This window comes from Zophobas morio, unplaced genomic scaffold (genome assembly GCF_036711695.1).
Source record: "Zophobas morio isolate AGI-343-1 ecotype UQ-CSIRO unplaced genomic scaffold, CSIRO_AGI_Zmor_V1 ptg000870l, whole genome shotgun sequence".
Classification (NCBI taxonomy): domain Eukaryota; kingdom Metazoa; phylum Arthropoda; class Insecta; order Coleoptera; family Tenebrionidae; genus Zophobas; species Zophobas morio.
Window position 1 is genome coordinate 1 of NW_026972972.1, and position 14470 is coordinate 14470.

At 37.0% G+C, this 14470-nt stretch overlaps 1 protein-coding gene, 2 long non-coding RNA genes and 1 pseudogene across 4 annotated transcripts; 3 read left to right on the top strand and 1 right to left on the bottom strand.

The window, feature by feature from the left end:
* Positions 1 to 345: 345 nt before the first annotated feature.
* LOC135122089 (exosome complex exonuclease RRP44-like) lies at positions 346 to 2179 on the top strand (annotated as a pseudogene).
* Positions 2180 to 3349: 1170 nt separating this feature from the next.
* Positions 3350 to 5344, bottom strand: LOC135122093 (probable ornithine aminotransferase, mitochondrial). The gene is made up of 6 exons (XM_064046327.1): positions 5267 to 5344; positions 4785 to 4975; positions 4460 to 4707; positions 4058 to 4411; positions 3640 to 3838; positions 3350 to 3587 (listed from the first exon to the last, which is right to left on the bottom strand). Exons 1-6 carry the CDS (start codon positions 5342 to 5344, stop codon positions 3350 to 3352), a joined length of 1308 nt encoding a protein of 435 aa, XP_063902397.1.
* Positions 5345 to 9730: 4386 nt separating this feature from the next.
* On the top strand, positions 9731 to 10082 carry LOC135122092 (uncharacterized). Its single transcript, XR_010279238.1, has 3 exons — positions 9731 to 9786; positions 9880 to 9931; positions 10006 to 10082. It is a non-coding gene; the product is annotated as an uncharacterized LOC135122092 (long non-coding RNA).
* Positions 10083 to 10176: 94 nt separating this feature from the next.
* Positions 10177 to 10895, top strand: LOC135122091 (uncharacterized). 2 transcript variants are annotated; one of them, XR_010279237.1, is made up of 4 exons: positions 10177 to 10223; positions 10271 to 10351; positions 10404 to 10528; positions 10580 to 10895. It is a non-coding gene; the product is annotated as an uncharacterized LOC135122091 (long non-coding RNA). The 2 variants fall into 2 exon arrangements; XR_010279236.1 differs by having other exon boundaries at positions 10404 to 10895.
* Positions 10896 to 14470: the final 3575 nt, after the last annotated feature.

The window sequence follows — 14470 nt, forward strand, 5'->3', positions numbered from 1 at the left end:
CCGAGTTTGAGTCTCCAATTAATCTAATCGGCTTAGAGCACTGCAATACACGGTAGAGCTAATTAAATTTTATTATACTTTTTACTTATTTTTATTATAAATAGTCGATATTGTTATTGTTTCGCTTTTACACGAAGCTGAGTGGAGATTACCTTCTAACGCGATTCTGGAAGAGGATGTTCAGGATGAAGAAGTCGAGGTTTTATTTAGTAGTGCTTTTTCTGTAGATTATTTTTACTGATTTTGTCATTAGAAATTTACTGGGGAATTTCCCTCTCGAGGTAGAAAGTTCTTTAGGGTAGCCTTCGCCGTTTTATCACACCCGCTCCTCTCTTTTTTTTGCAGTCCCTCAGGAACCTCAGCCTTCTGGAACCGTCGTGGGCATCAAGAGGAACTGGCGTCCTCATTGCGGGGCCCTTCTCTCTCATGTTAAGTACTTATATTTTTTATAATCTTTTTTCTTTCTTTCGATATTCCTTTGGGGAGGGGCTAAATCACACATTTGTTCCGTCGGATAAAAATATCCCCAGAATTAAGATCCGCACTCGCCAGGGCGCTCAGTTGCTGGGAAAGAGACTAGTATATATTTATTGATTTGTTATTTGTTCGCAGCTTCTACCGTCTCCTTCCAGGTGGCCAGCATTGACGACTGGGCAAAAAACTCTCGTTATCCTTTTGGTCATTTTGTGCGGCGTAGCGGAGAGTTGGGCGATAGGGACACCGAAAATAAAGTCATTCTAATAGAACAAAGCGTTCCTTATTACTGTGAAGTTTTTTTTGTTTCGAGACACGTAAAGTTTTTAAGTGGCATCATTATTTTCAGTTTCAGCGATAATATACTATCTTGTCTCCCGAAGCCCACGTGGCGTATGTCGAAGAAGATCTTTCCTGCCGCTCTGACTACAGGGCGTTGGATGTCTGCTCTATTGATCCGCCGGGCTGCACTGTATCCCGCACTTTTGACCGTTTACCACCCATCTTGTGCAAGGAACGCTTGTTTAGGATATAGACGACGCGCTTCATGTTCGCAAGCTTGCCAGTGGGAACTTCGAGGCTGGTGTCCATATTGCCGATGTCACGCATTTCGTCGACCACGGCACGCCATTGGATAAGGAGGCAGTCTGTAGAGGTGGCGCTATATAAGAGACCGTGGTGCTTTCGTGAACCCGCATATAGGGACCACCGTTTATTTGGCTGAAAAGCGAATCGACATCCTTCCTGAGTTACTTGGGCCCAATCTCTGCTCGCTTAAAGCCGGTGTGGACCGCCTGGCCTCCTTTTTTGTGGTTACTTTCTTTTTTTTTTTTTTTTTGAAGTATAAGGCAATATTCTCTCTTTGCAGGGAGTTCACTCCTTCCGGAGACGTTGTGGTCACACACTTTACGAAAAGTGTTATTGTTTCCAAAAAGTCTTTTACTTATGAGGAGGTTTATATCAGCGGCCTGGATAAATAATTGTATTTACAGTACACTTTACTAATCCAGGCACAACTTCGAATGGACGACCGATCCCATCAAGATTCCATGACTTGTGGGCTCTGTCATCTTAGTAAACTCGCAAAGGTAACTTAATTTTCCTGCATTGGATACTTCACATTAGTCATTTTTCTTTGCAGATCCTTAAAAAAAGACGTTTGGAGACAGGATCTCTAACGCTAGCTTTCCTGAAGTTCGCTTCCAGTTCCACTTCGACGAGGAGTTTTAAGATCCTCTGAATATTGAGGTTCGCCTGCTATGCTAAAGGTAGGTTTCCTCATAAACCCTTTTTTATGGTTATTTAGGTGAAAGCCATGCTCGAAACCAACTCGTTTGTTGAAGAATTTATGTTATTGGTCAACATTACCGTCGCTGCCAAAATTCTCGAGTATTTTACTGAAAGCGCTTGCTTGAGGAGGCATCCTGTTCCCCCTCAGGCGCGATTCGAGTCTTTAGTGAGATGAGCAAAAGGTATAGGGTTGCTTAGAAGAGGACGTTGCGTTTGCTAACGACTCTCTCCTAAGTTCTTGGTTTCGCTTTGGACCCCTCTTCGTCGAAGCGCCTTGCTTTCTCCCCCGAGAGCGTTTGTGCATATGCCTCCCATACGTTCTCCCCCTTTGAAATGCTTTGTGCAGGTTGTGGATCCCAGCCATCCTTACGTTAACATTCTGCTGCGGGTTTTTACCACGCGCCGCATGTTACAAGTATGTACTTTGTTGGTTGGTGTCTCTTTTCTTTATTTGTAACTTCGTTCAGGCGGTCTATTTCAGAAGTTGGACAGTCTCGAAGGGCGAATACTACCACTATGGCTTGGCAGAGGGCCTCTACACTCACTTTACGTCCCCCATACGGCGGTATGCCGACATTTTTGTCCATCGGATGCTGGCAGCGGCTATCGACTGGAGCTCGACGCACCCAGGTTGGCACACAAGTTTGGCATGTCGGGCGCGTCCTTTGCTTACTTTTATTTTTTATTATTAGATTATTTAATAAAGCAGTACGTTGAAGAAGTTTGCGATAATATAAATAAGCGTTACCGCACTGCACAACGCGCAGGCGTGCCCCTGCCGCTTTGTACACAACTATTTTATTTTCAAGACAAGGTTAGTCCCTGTGCTTTCTCCACTCTGAAGGGCAGTCTTGTTGATATTATCCTGCAGGTTGTTGAGGAGGAGGCGTATGTAATAAAAGTCTGTAACAATGCGGTAGTGCTTATAGTTCCCAAGTACGGGATTGAGGTGAGGACATGATATTCAGAGCCGCTTTTTCTCCTTACTGTAATTGTGGCCTATTAGGGAGCTACTTTTTTAAGGAACAAAGACCATATGGCAGCAGGGGACACTGGTATGCCTCCTTTACTCGAGTATGACAGTGAGACGCAAACCCTCAGCTACCCCTCGTCGGGAAAGTGTTTTTCGCTGGAAGTCAGAGGCGGCTAAAACTAAATATTTTATTTTTTTTAAAGGAGGCAAGGGGCGCCTTGGCGTCTTTGACCGCCGTACTGTGCAAATCCACGTAGATCAGAGCAGCACGCAAGACCGCCAGCTACCTTTTCCGGGTTACTCGGTTGATTCGATTCGCGATTTCTTGAAGTGAATATTGTTACTCATCTCGTGGAGCCGGTGTTACCGGGCGTTAGTGTGCCGTCGTTGCTAGACGGGAATGCGCTATTTTGTGTGGACGTAAAGAAGTTAAGGAAAGTCTAGTAGCTGAAAAGAGCCTGTATTTCTTCTTTTTGCCCTAAACAATTTCTAGTTATTAATTGCTTTTTTCCTATGGGGTCTTTGTAGCGGCAAAAAGCTTTTACTGTTTTTTTACTAGGAGGCAGAACGCATTGTTAAATAAATTATTTACCAATAACGATTTGGGTTTTTTTATTCGAAAGATTTAAGCGTTTTTCTAATAATAGAAATGGCCTCATCTATTTGCTTCTTCTTGATGCACAGAGGCGGGGCTAACCGCACTATATTGTCTCTGGTAGGCCTTGTGAGGAGGCCGTTGTCCCGTAGTCGGAGGCAAAAGTCCCAGGCTGTGCCCCACTCCCCTTCATTATAAACCAGAGCGTTCATAAGCCCTTTTCCTCTCACTTCGCTAATCAGTCTGGAGTTGATGCTGTAAAACAACCCAGTCAGAAATGTGTTTTTTATAGGATTTGGTTGTTAACCGTTTAAGTTTTTTTCGAAGTAACATTCCCATATTATAAGAGTTTTCGACCAGATTCTCTTCTTTTATGACTTCGAGTGCAGTTTTAGCGACCCGGCAGGCCAGTGGGTTTCCTCCATACGTTGATCCGTGCTGCCCTGGACGGATAACTAGCATCACTTCGTTACTTGCTAGGACGCATGACACAGGATAAAGCCCTCCTAGTAGAGCAAAGTTTTAATAAGTAAAACTTTTTTTAAGAACATAATAATCTTTATGTTTGAATTATATTTTTTTAAAAGGGATGCCCTTTTTTTTGTGTTGTACGCGCGTTGTAATTTTATGAGACCTAATATCTGCTTTGACAGCGGAGTTGTATACGTTAACACAAAAAAGGATCAGTAATTTATCCAACTCGCAAGCAACAGTTATAGATAAACCTGAAAGAGATTTGCCTAAAATCAGGATGTCGGGCTTCACATTTTCATAGTCTGAACAAAGTAAACGACCCGTCCGTCCGAGGCCAGTCTGAACCTCGTCGACTATTAGCAAGACGTTATGCTTTTTGCATAATCCCTGCACTTTCTTTAAATATCCCTCTTGCGGAACGACTACTCCCCCCTCTCCTTGTATGGGTTCTACCATAAATGCGCAGATGTTTGGATCTTTTTCCAGAAGTTCTTGTAATTTTTCTGCATTGTCATAAGGGATCTTTATGAATCCGGGTACAAACGGGCCAAAGCCGTTGTAGGCTTCAAAGTCCGTTGAGGCGGAGATAGCAGCAATCGACCTACCTGAATTCTGCATCAGCCACGAATATACATAGCATTAAATAGATTTACCGCAAAAGTTCCTCTGAGCGAAGACAACTTTTGCATCATACTTTTTAATCCCTTTAACATCATAACCCCAGCGCCGTGCCAGTTTTATGGCCGTCTCACAGGCTTCAACTCCTGTGTTCATAGGCAACGCTCGGTCGAAGCCGAAGTAATCTGTGATGTACTCTGAATATTCTCCAAGTGAGGAGTTGTAAAAAGCCCTTGAGCATAGTGAAAGGGTTTTTGCTTGATCTTTTAAGTTCCGTATTATACTGTAAAAATAGTAAAGGATGACTGTTAAGGGTAGCTTCCAAATCTAAGTTTAATTTAAAAAAGGGATTGAATATACCGTGGGTGGCAGTGTCCTTGATTTAATGCAGAATAGCCAGCTATAAAGTCAAGGTACTTTTTCCCCTCAACATCCCAAACTGTTGCCTTCTTTCCTCGACTTAATACTACGGGAAGGCTCTCGTAGTTATGAGCTACAAATTGCTTCTCTTTTTTAATAAGACTTGTGCTTGATTGTTCAGTGGTATATCTCTTTAAACAAAATTTAAAACGAATTTTATTTAATACTGGCAACGAACGGCGCAAGCTAGTCATAATGAAAGAAAAAGTTAACTTTTTTTTTAACACTGAGTGTGTTATAGGGAAATTCATTCATTTCCTATTATGGTATGTTAATGATAAAAAAAAGTTGCTACTCCTAAAAATAGCATATTTGATTCGGTGTGGCCTCACTGGCACGGACATTATAGAGAATAAAGTCAAGGATAATATACAGAGGAAGATGGGCTATATTTAAACAGGTTGTATTCTTCTATCTATTACTTTTTGCGGGTTTTTAATACGAAGTTCGTATAAGGAATCGAACCTGCCCGCCTGCGATGAGGGCCACAGAGCCAACATTACTAGTGGGCCTAAACTCCTATTCCGACGGTGGAAATTAAAAGTACGGGTGTGAGAATTTAGTTAGTTACGGGTATTTAAAGAGCATTTCAATCTTTAAAAATAAATATGTAATCGCTTCTATAAGTCGACTTCTTGGCCCGACTTTAATTACTTGAGCGTAGTGTTACTTTAGAATGTTACTATCTTCTGTAGAGTCTGTATAAGCGTAAATTATGTATACTCAAATTAGGAATAAGTGTATAAATGTATTCGACAATACATGTAGTACACAGTATGAAATTGCCCATTTATACCACCACACGTCCCATCCAGGAAACAAAGACAAAGAGAAATTTGATCCCCACCTACTGTTGTAACCAAGACGGTTATAAAGTCCTATGAAGATAAAAAAGCGCAAATTTGTGGGATAGAGTAACTATATTAGATGGAAGGAACCACCAGTAGGCAAGGTAGCAAATAGCATAAACTAGATCCTAGGAAAAAGGAAACTAAATGAGGACACTAAGGATACTAAGAACGTAGAAATGGAATTAAGAAGACCGCAGAATAGTAACCGAGAACAGAAGAACTTAAAAAGCGTAAAGATAGCGCTTTATGACAAAGTATTTAGCAAAATCCGTTCCCCCCAAGAAGACGTTTAACTTAAATCCCTGCAAGAGAAGATGAGAAAATAATTAATTGCGTACTCATTACAACTAAATTAGGTTAATATTTTATGCTAGCAATTGTTGGCGTTAAGTTTATCAAAACCCTCGAATTATAATAATTTCAAGATAAATGTTTTAGTCTGATAAGGCATTAGAGAGTGCAGATGCATGCTGTTTCCTTAGCACCTAAGAGGCGTGCTATCTATTTATATCCACGAGATTACCTGAGGCGCACGTGGTCTTCTAAAGAAATACAGTAAAACTGTTTCTTTCGTCAACGTAAGCCCTGTAGTCTTCATTCAAATATTTTTAAAAGATAAGAAAAAACGATAAGGCAGGAGCGATAACCTGCTTACTATAACCGTCCTATAGTACAAACACTTCGGAAAAACCTCTAAATTCAGGGACACGCCACGAGAATCCAAGGGGTGGCAGTTGCTATATACTCCTCCCTAGTAACGGTTCCACAAAAGTAACAGGAATTACCAACCGTCCTTTGTTAGGTCCATCGTAAATACCTTAATATAAGGCTCTTTAACCTTCGTGGGGCTTACAATTAACCATGGGAGATCAAAGCGAGGATAGGTAAGTGTTGCAAAGGTAGTTTGAAATACTATTGCCAGCTTCCTTTAAATAATTACGGTATTATGCCTTAGGAGCCAAGGTAAACCTAGTACCAGCGTTAATCCCCCAAATTAGTAAGCAAGCAATTAACTTCTTTTAAATATAAGCTTATGTGAGCATAAGAGGATGAATAATGTATCTTATAGGGGTCTTCACTTAAAGACCCATCAGAGAACATGACAGCAAGGGGCTTACGAAGAAGTGTTATTCCTTTGGCTTCTAATAGACTCTGCGAATATAGTTTGTGAGGAATCCTGTATTTAGAAACAATCGAGCTGGCACAAACAACCCCAAATACATAGAAGTACTAAACTGTTCTACGGTAGCACCTTTTCAAACTGTTATAATGGATCTTGGGAACGTTTACAGCATTTCCTTCAAATTAGGACGCTTAACTACTTTATGAAAAAGTTATTCGCCAGGTAACAGTAGGTATCGATCTCGATCTCTCCGGCCTAAAAGCTAAAAATGAGGTAGTAGAGGTACTCGAAAAAAGGCGTCTCTCTTTCTCTTTCACCTAATTTTCTATCTGCAGGCTCTCCAAGTATTATAGTAGTTTAAGACTCCTAAGCAGTATGTATCCTTAATCTTTTCATCAATTTCTCTATTATATCGTTTTAAGGGCAGCTATATTATTCTAAAACTTCAAGTGGTAGATTGCACTCAGTACCGGCTGGTATAGGATTGCCTGCAAATAAACTTAAGGAAGAATCCCTTCCTTCTTTTGCTTCCTCCACCGAACAAAAACTTGTTGTGTGTATAAGAAAATTTTTAAAAAGTGCACAATTTTTTTTAGCGCTGGTGTACTAGGGCCGGTCTTCTTCAGACCTTGAGCCCTTAATCTGAATTACCTCTTCAGCAGGGGTTGGGGAGTGCCCGTCCCTGTACGCGATATGTAGAGCTATCGTGACCGACTCGAAAACCTGAAAGAGCGGTAAATATTGGTCCCGGACACCCACCATCCGGCCTAGTGTGGTGGAAAATCGCTAAAAACTACCACCAGGAGAGGTAACCCTAGGCCGAAGTCACCTAGAGACACCAGCCAGCACCATTGCTAGCCTGGCCTCCCCGACTATGAGCTCCTCACCAGAGGGGAGGAACGTAGACACTTTTCCAGCGTGGAAAACCTCTACTTCTTTCTCTAGTTGGTTGAAAAATTATTTTCTAGGGCTCTGGGAAGATATAATAGTTAACTTTATTAATTTCTTAGTTTAAAAGTAGGGAGTTATGGTTTATAAAACTGGCAATTTTCACTAAGCTGAGTGGGCGGTATGTAGTTTGGAGAGTTTAAATTCAAACTCCAGTATAATCTTTTTTTCGATAAGATTTTTATGTAGTTTTTAAAGGGCAAGAAGGATAGTTTTAAACTGGAGATGTGCAAGGACCTGGTCGAGCCTAAGAGAACGCATTCATCGTGCTCCGCCCAGTCGCTAAGAATTTCGCCTTTATTCCATACTTTTCTATACCATTGGATAGTCTTACAATTTAAACTTTGCACTTAAAACTAATTAAAGTATTTACATTCTTTTTCCTTTAGCGTTTCCTGCTAAAAAAAAAAATAGTAACTCCCTTTGCGTCATGTATATTTACAGAGATCGCAGTAGCCTCTACAAAAGTGGTAAGCTTGTATACAACTGAAAAATGAATGATCTACCTTTTTGGCCACTTTTAGTACTTAAATTTTAAATTTACCGTTAGTTTGTTTTGAAGTTGATATTTGATGAAAACAGATAACTTTTTCAAAATGCTTAGATAATTTTACCTTAATATCTTGTAGAAGGAAGGGCAAGTCTACAATATAACTATGTGTAAAGCAAGAAACATTTTTAACTGCAATGTTTTTATTAGCTAAAGGGCATTGCTAACTACGATTTGGCTGTTCATTTTATAAAGTAAGATTTTTTGTTTAGTGTTTCAAGGTACAACCAGTTCCTTTCACACATAGATCCTTTTATTAAAAAAAGCAGAGTTCAGTAACCTATTTAGTAAACAAAGCCTCCCCATAGACTGGAATATCTGTGAACGAGGTAAGAAACCAAGCATATTGTGCTTGAAAATCTTTATCTTTCCTTAGGAAGTCTTCAACATAGCAGTTGCCAATAGTATGGCTCTTCAGGGCGAGCTATCATCACTAAAATCAGTGATGAATGTTGTGATCAGTCATGCCAAATATATTATGAACAGGAAAAAGAAGAAAGTATATGTGATAAAAATTCAATTAGTTATGACTCTTTTATAGAAGGTGCTTTAAAGGAGGAAAACCTTTTGGAAAAACCTTTTGATCTGAGCAGTTCACGTGTAGCGACCTAAAAATTCAAAATTTTAGTAGTAGCCAAAATTTATGTGATGTTAAAAATAGTATTGATACGATTACGTCTGGAGTTGACAGCGCTGCTTTAATTAAAAAGAATAATAATTCTTTATATAATAACAACCTTAAAGTCAGTGAGTCAAAAGTTGAAGCTTACAAAATTTTGCCTACTGTTAACTTAAAAATACGAGCGAATATCAATTTTGACAACGGTTTATTTATGGTTTTCCTTACTTACAGTTAAAAATTTTTTTCAAAGTAAAGGATTGCGTTTCCTATGTAAACCATTTACAAATAGTCAACTATGCTTCAAAACTCAAACTATTATATTATGAAAAATTCCTTGTAAAAACGGATGTAATATTTTTTGTTGGGCCAATGCTAAAAAACGTTTTCTTATTTATCAATTTTTTTTTTTTAAATAATTTGTTTTAAGCTTAGATTATAATCTAAATAAAACTTGTTCAACTTCGGTTTATTAAGTGACTTTTTTATAACAATATAAATTGTTAGAAAATTTTTAAATTTTCCAAAAAACTTGTTAATATTTCTCCTTATAGTTATTAAGCATTCTCATTAAAATATTGCTTCTTATAAAGTTTGATTTTTTTTTAGATATATTATAGTTGCTTTGACCACTTTCTATAATGAATAGTTTTAACTTTTTTTTAATCCCTTTTGGATGATGTTAAACAACTTAATTAGTTTTTTTTGTTCCGATTTTAATCTATCTCTAGCTATTTCCAGTTTTATAAATCACTATAAAGTGTTATAAATTTTAATTTTAATTTTATTAATAAGTGGAAGAATAAAGTTTTTCTAGTGCAAGAAAATATCCTAAAGCGCTTTAGATCTAGGTAGTATTTTATATATTAGTCCTGCTTTAATTTATGTTAATTTATTAGAAATAATTAATTTTTATTATTATTTATTATATACTTGTTATATAGAATTAAAGAAGTAGGTCGTCTTTTGAGCTGACAGAGAGCGATCGTAGCAGAGGTCCAAGCTTACTTTTTTTTTATAAGTGAGCGCATAATTGCTGTTTTAAAAAAAAATGCTGCTTCGTTATGAAGGATGCAGCTATGAAGAAGTAAAAAAAGTTTACAACGTTGTATTTATGCACTAAGATGAAATCTACTCGACCCTGTGGGAACAGTCAAGTCCCGCTGGGAGCGCCTGCAAAGTTTTATTCGCGTTTTCTGTTAAATTGCTCTCATCTGAAGATTCTCTTTCCCAGACGAATATCTTTGAAAGGACAGAGTCTTGCCTGTCTCCTACGGAGCATCCGGATGTGTGTTTTTTTTAGTTGAGTATAAAAAAATTTGTTAACTTTAATAGTTTCCCTAAAATGAGGAAATTAACAAGTTGATTTAAAAAAATGATTAATTGCGGAGAAGCTTTTCTTCTACGAAGCAAAAGGTCGACCTTAAACGTTTAATGCTTTATATTAAGTATTGAATTAGAAAAAAAGAAAGGTAAGTTGGCGATTTTTTAAGGAAGTACGACGAGCTTGAGGCTCTTTACAGCAGTACGAAAGCTATATTATACGAAATGGAGGACGAAAATGCTCTTCTGAAAACGCGTTTCACTTCGCTGGTGTAAATTTGTTAGCCCCCTCAACTCTTCAATTTTTAAAATTTTGCTCAGTCCGTTGAAGTTAGAGAAGTCATGTGTTCTTATCAAGAGGCACGTCAGCACAACGACCTTTTGCTGAAAAACGTTAAGCGATTGGCAGACAGACAACATCGGGCGCTTCTGCACGAGCTCAAAGGCCGGTTCGGCATGTCCACTTGCAAATCGTACTTGCCTACAAAGTTATACTCTGCTTGTCAAAATCGTACGCCTAAAAGTGGCAACTTGGTTAGGGCGTGACTGTTACATTGACCATACCCACATAGTTGCTTCTACTAGTAAAGAAATTTAAGAGGGCGTTGGCGCATTATATCCTATTTCCTCTTGCAGACGTTTTCTACTTAATTCTCTATTCTATTTTTGAGGTTTAAAAGTGGTTTAGAAGATAAAAAAAACAAGATTGCACTGTTAAGGTAGACTTTTCCAACAATAACATGTAAAGTTGAAGAAAACGAGACTGCTTCTAATAAAGTTATTTCTCCATACTTTAATGTTGGGTTGCTTTAGTTCTTATGAACGACACATGCATAGTTTGACAGTACGCGAGAACAAGATGAGGAGGCTCCGGGGATTATAGTTACCAACAGCGTAAGAGATGTAGTAGAAATAAAGAAAATCGGTCTAAGTAAAAACAGTAAAAATAAAAAAAAATTATTTATATCTTAATTAAAGAGCTTAAAGATCCTCGTTAGTTTTTATTAATTCTATCAATTACTATAATATTTCGTTAAGAACACTACACTCATTTCACCTTTTTTTACACTCTCCCTCTATGTTTATTGTATCTCACTTTAACAGCCATTGTGGAAGACTTTCAGCAGGTTATTAAAACATGAAGTTTCTTCAGTCATTTAAACTTAAATATTACTTTAAAGAATGTTTCTCCTTCTAACTCCTAGTTAAGCCTAGATTTTGAGGAGGAACTAAAAGCAGATTTGGTTTTTTTAATCTAATTCTTGCTTTCATCTTTTACTGGTTTATTAAAAGTGTACTAGATATATTTAAATGGGAAAGAGGTTGCCGCGAAGAGAGCTTCAGAAGAGAATTCTGGATGGTCACTCCATGATAAAAATTCCGAAGCTGTACGAGAGGGTACAGAACAACTGAAGCAAGAGATTCTTGCAAAAAAGGTCACAATTGAGATGCTCACAAAAATTAATCTTCACTTTTTTCCCACTGGAAGCTCTTCATAAAAAAGGACATACGAAGTATTTATAATCTTTTTTAATCGCAGAAATCTTTGCTATGTAAGTATTCTTAGTAGTTCCAAGGAGGAGAAGTTGACCTGTTCTGGCACTAACAAGGAGGTGGCGCAGCGCGTGACTTTTTTAATTTTTACGTTTGTATAGAGCGCGCCAGTAGATATTAAGTGGTAGAGTAAATAATTGCAAACAGAGGATGGCGGGCAGGGCCGCCTTAATTGAGTTTTATTAAATTAAAGCAACAGTGAATAATTGCGCTACCGTTGTAATACGAAACCTTTGTTTAAGATATTTTACTAAATCTTTTAGTATACTATCAACTTAATTAAGGTTAGGAAAAAAGAACTTTCAGAAGTGGTTGCAAAAAATCTAGATGCTAAAACTCTTATGACAAGCCAGCAGGCGCTTATTGACGATTATGAGCATTTTATAATTGATTTTACTGAAGAATTTCAGGTATGTCAGTTTAGAAATTAAATTTATATAGTCTAATAGCCTTGGGGGATTTTTATACCAGGAATTAAAGACTAACTTGCCAAAATGTTATGAATTATTAAAGCCATCCGAAGAAGTGAGGCAAGTCAGCAATCACAGTATAATTACTTTTATAAGCAAATAGAGAACTACGAAAAGATATTTGAAAATCTTAAGAACCTTGAAATACAAAACCGAGAGAACACTAGTGAACTAGAAGTTAACTTGCAGAAGTGCGAAGAAGAGAACTTGCAAATGTCGTATAAAGTAGAGACCCTCTCAGAGTTATGCACTGCAATAAGTTAAGAGAAAGAGAAATTGGAGAGCTTTTATAAAGAACTTATAAACGTTAATAAACACTTAACAAATGAACTAGAGTGGCGTAAGAAAGAGTACAAGCAACACGAGAAGAGATACACTAGTCACTTTGAGGAGTTGCAGGAGACTATTGCCTTCCTTAATTGCGAGCTGGAAAAAAGTAAAGACGAGTACGAGCAGCAAAAAAAGGACCACGCAAGGTATCTTCCTTATCTTGCTTCTTACAGCGGGCGCGTCTTAGAGAAATCCTTAATAGAATTAGTACAAAATTAACTGAAGGGTTTAAAAGGCGACAGAAAGAACATTTCCTCCAACTAAATTAGTATTTAAAGTGGATTTTATCTGTGCAAGAGATGCTTTCCCAGCAGAATAATCGACTGTTAAATTCAGAACAGCTTCTTGAAGAAAGAACAAAAAAAATTTCAGTCTCCTAGATTATTGGTGAAATTCTTTTGCTTTTGGATTGGAGAAATAATGATAAACCTTTTACGCTAAAGACTTAAGATAGCTATATTAGTGTTTTATCATTACTATATTATATGTGTACAACAGTTAATTAATATGGCATTAAAAGTTAGAGTCAAGTTAATAAAATGGTGGTGACCGCAATGTAACTTATTAACATCTTTTTCGCTAAATCAGAATCTACATCCCCAAGCGACGACTGATGATAATTTAGGTGTAAAGACCGTTTTTAACTTAACGTAAAACAGTCTTGCTGTGCTACTGAAAAGTTCGGTTTAACGTTTTTTAAGCATTTTACTAACTTGTTGCGGTTTTTTACATAGCGTTGCAGGTCTATTTTTAACAATTTTATTCTTTAAATGCTGTAGCTTATCTATTTGCGGTTTTTTATATACTTTACTCAAATATTTTTACTAAAGGGTTAAAATCAAATGTAAAAGGATCTGCTTTTGTCTTGTCACTAAAAAATTAAAATTTTTCTTCTCTTCTAGCTCGCGTCTTAGATTAAGTTATGCCTATTCGAAATACATTGTAAAGTATAAATTTAATTTAGTAGCCTCCTTTTCCATGAATTCCTAGTGAAGCTTACCTTAACTAAATGCTTATTAGCTAACTAATAATTTTCTTCCCAAGTCACACACAACTTTAGTTTTTACAGTAAGTCTAACACCGTGCCGTAAAGGTGGGTTAAAGCAAAATGGTAAGCCTTTAAAAGACGGGAAACAAAAAATCTTTTAAAAAAGACTGCAAAGCTGGATAAACAACTGTTGAGTGACTGTAGTCCTCCAAGCATGGCATCTATATTTAATTAAATCTTGTTTTTTAAGTTGCTTTTAATTTAAAGAACCACCTTTTTGTAAAAGGAATGTAATAACTTTAGAGGGACGATTATATAAAGTTCACTTGAGTTGTTAATCTCCTTCCGTAGCGTATACTTTAAGTGATAGTTTATTGTGCACCTTAAGTTTTAAAGAATATTTTTTAAAACTTATTGAAAGCGTATATCACTCTAGCAGTTTTAAGGTAATCTTATGTAATATTAATCTTAAGAAAAGTCTACTATAACAGAATCACCTCAGACCAGGCCACGCAATTTAGAAGTAAACTAAAATATCTGCTAAGGTATCTTTGCTTAGAATAAAGTTCGTTTTCTCTAACTGTTTCTTACCTTATTTTACTACTACTTATGTATATCTCCTAAAACTCTTCAAAAATGTTTTTAAAATAATTTATAAACTCTAGTTAAAATTACGTTACTAACCTTTTAATTTGATAGTTTTTGTTAATTTTTTTCGCCTTATAAAAATATTACTATTATATAAAGTACAAATTTACAATTATTTAAATTAAAGCATTAACACTGCGCCCCGTTTCATAGCGTAACTTGTATAAGTAAAAAATTAATGCTACTAATGTAGGATATTGAGAACAAGACAACTGCAAGAGC

Bases quoted from the DNA above. Each gene is read 5' to 3' on its own strand.
- LOC135122093 (XM_064046327.1), bottom strand. From the start codon at position 5,344: ATGTTGGCTCTGTGGCCCTCATCGCAGGCGGGCAGGTTCGATTCCTTA. The intron at 4,708-4,784 runs GTATATTCAATC...CTATTTTTACAG, and splicing joins CAAGGACACTGCCACCCACG to TATAATACGGAACTTAAAAG. The intron at 3,588-3,639 runs GTTAACAACCAA...GTTGTTTTACAG, and splicing joins CTTCGAAAAAAACTTAAACG to CATCAACTCCAGACTGATTA.